The sequence below is a fragment of the Tupaia chinensis genome, unplaced genomic scaffold (assembly GCF_000334495.1).
Source record: "Tupaia chinensis unplaced genomic scaffold, TupChi_1.0 Scaffold000286_1, whole genome shotgun sequence".
In the NCBI taxonomy this organism is placed as follows: Eukaryota; Metazoa; Chordata; class Mammalia; order Scandentia; family Tupaiidae; genus Tupaia; species Tupaia belangeri.
The window spans coordinates 614,600-616,947 of NW_006159770.1; the positions used below are offsets into that span (position 1 = coordinate 614,600).

The 2,348-nt window shown below is 68.7% G+C and overlaps 1 protein-coding gene across 1 annotated transcript in view; it reads left to right on the plus strand.

The window, feature by feature from the left end:
* Window positions 1-1,100: 1,100 nt before the first annotated feature.
* Window positions 1,101-2,348, plus strand: part of ZNF628 (zinc finger protein 628) — a 3,694-nt gene continuing 2,446 nt past the window's right edge. Inside the window, 2 exon segments of the mRNA XM_027772599.1 lie at window positions 1,101-1,685; window positions 1,688-2,321. Of these exon segments, the coding sequence (XP_027628400.1) occupies window positions 1,649-1,685; window positions 1,688-2,321 (671 nt within the window). The 5' untranslated portion in view covers window positions 1,101-1,648.

Sequence of the window (2,348 nt, forward strand, 5' to 3'; positions counted from 1 at the left end):
TGTGGCCCCCTGCTGGACCGGGGTGGCGGGGCGGGTGGCAGGGCGGGGGCTTCAGGCTGGGGAGGCGCACAGGCTTGGAATGGAGCTGGAGCGGCCTGCCGGTGGCTGCGCTTTTGCCTCTGCCCAGGGGACAGCCTGGGCTGGAAAAGGCAGGGCCAGCGTGTCCGGAGGCTACTGCAGCTGCCCAGGTGTGGTGGGGCCTGTGAGCATGGGGACAGAGCCCGCGTCGGGTGACAGGCCGCGTGCCTGCTATCCGGAGGGAAAGGCTAGGGCAGCAGGGCCGAGCCCGGGCCTGAGGTCTGGGGCGAGAGGGCCTCACGGTGCAGCAGGTGGCCCTGGGCCTTGGGAGCCACCTTCTCCCAAGCCTGGGCTGCGAAGGCTGAGAGGCGGGAGACTCCCATGGAGACAGGCAGAGGGTGACCAAGGGCAGACTGAGCCCTGCTGGCCCTGTCCAGAAGTCAGGCTGAACGGAGCAGGCCAGGGCAGGCGGCGTGGGAGCTGAGGACTGAGCGCCAGGACCCGGCCCCCAGGCCACGGGGGTGGGGGTGGGGGTGGACCCCGAGCCTGAAGGGGCTGGAGGTGGGAAAGGGCAGTGGTTGTGGAGGGCCGCCCCGCCAAAGCAGGTGGGAGAGCAGCGTGAGGAGCACGTCCCCAAAGATGGAGACAGCCAGGCCAGCCCGGCCTGCGGGAGCTGGGGCAGGACGGGGGGCGGGGTTCTCAGCCTCTGCTGCACCCTCCCTTGTTTGGGGGTGCTCTCTGGGGGTTGAGACACACCCCTGGTGCCGGTAGCTCCCATGCCTCCAGTTGACAGCAGACAGCCACTGTCTCCAGGCACTGCTGGGGCCCCAGTGAGCCCCACTCGCTGTCTGGAAGGAGAGAAGGTTCACTTGCGGTGGCCATCCCGTCCAGTGGCAGGTGTTGTAAGAGCAGGCGGAGGTGGACATGGCCGAGGCTGCAGCCTGGCCGCGGGTGTGAATCCGAGTGCACTGAGGCCAGTGGCTGGCCGGGTTTCCCCGCGGCCAAAAAAGCGGGTGTGAATCCGGGTCCACTGAGGCCAGTGGCTGCCAGGTTTCCCCGGAGTCTCTGCAGAGGTCGCCCACGGCATTTAAGCTGGGTAAGGGGGACGAGAACCCCTGGGGCGGAGGGTGCAGAGCCTCCAGGATCCAGCCGTGGAGTCTGTGGACCTTGGGAGTCGAGGACGCCAGCTCCTGGGAGGAAGTCCTAGAAGGCTGGGTCGAGTGGGTAGTAGGTGGTCCAGGCTGGGCCGTGCACTGCTTGAGTGAGAGTGACAGTCTCGGGGCACTGCAGGCTGTGCGGCCTGTCCACGGGGGAGCGTCAGGAAGGAGGCCAGTGTGTAGGACACGCCACCTGTGGGGTGGCGCAGTCCTGAAGGCAGTGCTTGGCCTGGGACCACACCCAGCCTTTGCCGACCTGCAGCCTCCCAAGGAGAGTGACCAGTTGTCCCAGTGTGCGGGGACCTTTGTGTCTGGGCAGCAGAGGCCGGCGCCTGGCCCACCTTGGGGAGGGAGGTCCCCTGCAGTCTAGGTGGCCCCTACACTGTGGTTCAGGGTTGAGGTAGGTGTGCGGCTGCTGGCGGAAGTGAGGACCCGCCACCCGGCCCCTGACCCAGAATCCCTCCCCAGGTGTGATGGTCGGCTCCCACGCAGACATGGCTCCCACCCCCGGGCCGGAGAGAAGCCTGGGCCAGTGGCCCCCGCCCCCGCGGCCCAGTATGAGTGCGGGGAGTGTGGCAAGGCGTTCCGGTGGTCCTCCAGGCTCCTGCACCACCAGCGCACGCACACGGGCGAGCGGCCTTACAAGTGCCCCGACTGCCCCAAGGCCTTCAAGGGCTCCTCAGCCCTGCTCTACCATCAGCGCGGCCACACGGGCGAGCGGCCCTACCAGTGCCCCGACTGCCCCAAGGCCTTCAAGCGCTCCTCCCTGCTGCAGATCCACCGCAGCGTGCACACCGGCCTGCGCGCCTTCACCTGCGGTCAGTGTGGGCTCGCCTTCAAGTGGTCGTCCCACTACCAGTACCACCTGCGGCAGCACACGGGCGAGCGGCCCTACCCGTGCCCCGACTGCCCCAAGGCCTTCAAGAACTCTTCCAGCCTGCGACGCCACCGGCACGTGCACACGGGCGAGCGGCCCTACGCCTGCGGCGTCTGCGGCAAGAGCTTCACGCAGAGCACCAACCTGCGGCAGCACCAGCGCGTGCACACGGGCGAGCGGCCCTTCCGCTGCCCGCTGTGCCCCAAGACCTTCACGCACTCCTCCAACCTGCTGCTGCACCAGCGCACGCACTCTGCCGAGCGCCCCTTCGCCTGCCCCATCTGCGGGCGCCGCGT